Source organism: Penaeus chinensis, chromosome 33 (assembly GCF_019202785.1).
Source record: "Penaeus chinensis breed Huanghai No. 1 chromosome 33, ASM1920278v2, whole genome shotgun sequence".
Classification (NCBI taxonomy): Eukaryota; Metazoa; Arthropoda; class Malacostraca; order Decapoda; family Penaeidae; genus Penaeus; species Penaeus chinensis.
This window is the reverse complement of record NC_061851.1, coordinates 35,710,939-35,713,438: the sequence shown is the minus strand read 5'-3', so window position 1 is coordinate 35,713,438 and position 2,500 is coordinate 35,710,939. Positions and strand designations below refer to the sequence as shown.

The 2,500-nt window shown below is 35.1% G+C and overlaps 1 protein-coding gene across 4 annotated transcripts in view; it reads left to right on the top strand.

The window, feature by feature from the left end:
* The window catches only part of LOC125042974 (kinesin-like protein KIF13A), a 203,800-nt gene that overhangs the window by 189,442 nt on the left and 11,858 nt on the right, over positions 1–2,500 (top strand). For 3 of the 4 annotated variants that reach the window (XM_047638836.1, XM_047638835.1, XM_047638834.1), the window contains exon 29: positions 846–917. The exons of the other annotated variant lie outside the window; for it this stretch is intronic. In XM_047638836.1, coding sequence (XP_047494792.1) covers positions 846–917 — 72 coding nt within the window. The remainder of the gene's footprint in view (positions 1–845; positions 918–2,500) is intronic. 4 annotated transcript variants of the gene reach the window in all.

Genomic DNA, 2,500 nt, shown 5'->3' with positions numbered 1-2,500 from the left:
TGGAAATTAATAATTTTGCTAGCTAACTGTACTGATAATAAAAAAAGAAGAATATATCAGGTATCTGAGAGAATTATGGAACCATAATAACCAGGGAACCTTAATGTCACATTTCCTAGTCAAGTTTTATAGTAGTAACGTATTGATCAGTGGTGTCATAAGCAGTGATGTTTCTCCAGTAGGTTTTTGCCATACAATGTTATGTTGTATTTATTTTGTTGTGCACAGGTAACAGTGATACTCTTGTGTAAAAATGCCTAGGCTAACAGTTTTCATGTATTTCAAGGGTTACATGGGGAAATGTGAATTATCCAATGTCTTGGATAGTTTCAGATTAAAAGCTTTGGCAAATGAGGGGAAAATTTGTGTGAATATTTCAAACTTGAAATATTCTGTCTATTTACCTGGCACGTATTACACATTACCACATGTAGAAAGAATAGGTATAATCCATGTCAGTGGATTCTTGGTGGCTAGTTACGTTAATTTTAAGGTCACAGTATACACTAATTGTGGTGTCCGATGATGATTGCTCCTCTCTGAATAACAAGTTCTTGTAGTTTGTGAGTAAGTATAAGTTTCAGAGCTTATCTTTGTACTTCACTGATCTTCCTTTCCAGGTTGGGTTTTGAAATAGCTGTATTCATCTTCACTTTTAAGGGCTAGTCCCTAATTCCTTTATGCTTTTCCTGGATGTAGACTTTTTCATTTTTTCTTGGTGAGACATGGGGCATTGAATTTGGTGGCTTCACATTTTTCTTTGCAAAGTACCAGTTTCGCAATAACAGTTCTTTGCCCTCTGTAATTTAGGGGGAATGCTAATATGACCTTGATTGGTTTTACAGCTCGACCTACGTTCCTCAATTTGAACCTGAACCTCAACTCTCTCAGACTTCAGGGATCCACTCCTGCCAAGTGTATGTCCAGTTCTTGTCTTTGGTGTTGTCTGTAGATGCCGAATGATGCCATGAATACCTCCTCTATCTGCTCCTTAAGTTTGTTATGTAGTTGCTCTCTCTCTTTGGCCCCCTGTACATTAGTGGCCATGATGGTATTGTCACTCACCTGCTGAGGAATAATTTGCTCTCTTGTTTCCTTCTGTAGCAACTGCCTTAATGACAAATTTTCTGTCTCTGACACACACCATATTACATTATTGATATATTGTTTATTGATTTCACTTATTGCGAGTTTTCTTTTGTGTTGTGATATTTATGTCTCTATAAATGAAGCATATATATTTTGCCATTTTTATATATGAGTAATTTAGCACCTTGCTTGAGGTTCATTGTTTTGATAGTTTGCAGCTGGTTACAAGTTATTTTTAAGATTTTTTTTTATTAGTTTTTGCTGTGCCAATGCTAGCAAGAAGCACAAGATTTAACTGCTGATATTAGTGAAAGTTAAAGTGCTTGTTTCTTTATGTAGATCACACAAAAGTAACAGAATGATCATTTTTGATACTATTATTTTTTATTGACTGAATGGTTTTGACTTAAGAAAAAGTATGATTCCCAATAATTTATTAAGAATAGTCTTTTTTTTCAAAAGTTTGTGTAGTTTAGCCCATTCACTCTTTCTAAGATAGTTATCAGTTACCATCTAGTGTACCGAAATTTTGAGGAAGAATTTATTTTACTTTTTTTTTTTTCACTATTTCATTATTTACTGGAATGTTGATAGTATCATTTGAATTAAGAGTGAAGGACATTATATTGGTGTATATGAAATCAATGACAAGGTTCATGCACACCCTAAGACACACATTCAGGAAACTAGTTGTGTTGAGAGAAGGTCATAGCTACTACATAAGAGTTGAGAATACCAGAAAAATTGTAGTCCTTTAAAGGAGAAGTAATTTGCTGTGAATGATTCAGCAAATACTGACTGCATATTGTAGTGTGGAAGAATTGTTATATGTGTGATTTCGGTGAGAATGATGATAAGGGAGTTTTTTGTTTGATGTGATATCATATAGATGTATGAAAGAATCAGCGCCATACGCTACTTTTAAAAAGTGGCTCATTTTTTGTTTTCCTGGTTGTAATTATTTTGTATATTCTTTATGACTGAAGTATTTTGCTATTGAATCAGGCCACAACAAGCAAGGCACTTATTAATGATTTTCATAAACAGTGTTTATCTAATAGAGGCACTATATTTAAGCAGTCCTTCTGTGGGAGTTGTATATTTATTTATTATAATGATGACAAGAGGAACATGCACTCTTTTATGGAAGTAGGTTCAAGTGATTTGAAAGTTATATTGATAATGTCATGAAGTCCTTTGTTGTGTTTGTATGTTTATATGGAAGATTGTAAGTGAGATATTCTCTACCTCTTCTCCTTCCCCTTCCCATTCCCCTTCCCCTTCCCCTTCCCCTTCCCCTTCCCCTTCCCCTTCCCCTTCTCCCTCTTGGTGCTACCTCTTCCTCTTCCTCTCCTGCTCTTTGTCCGTCTGGTGTGTGTGTCTGCATATGTGAGTACATGCATGTGTGAGT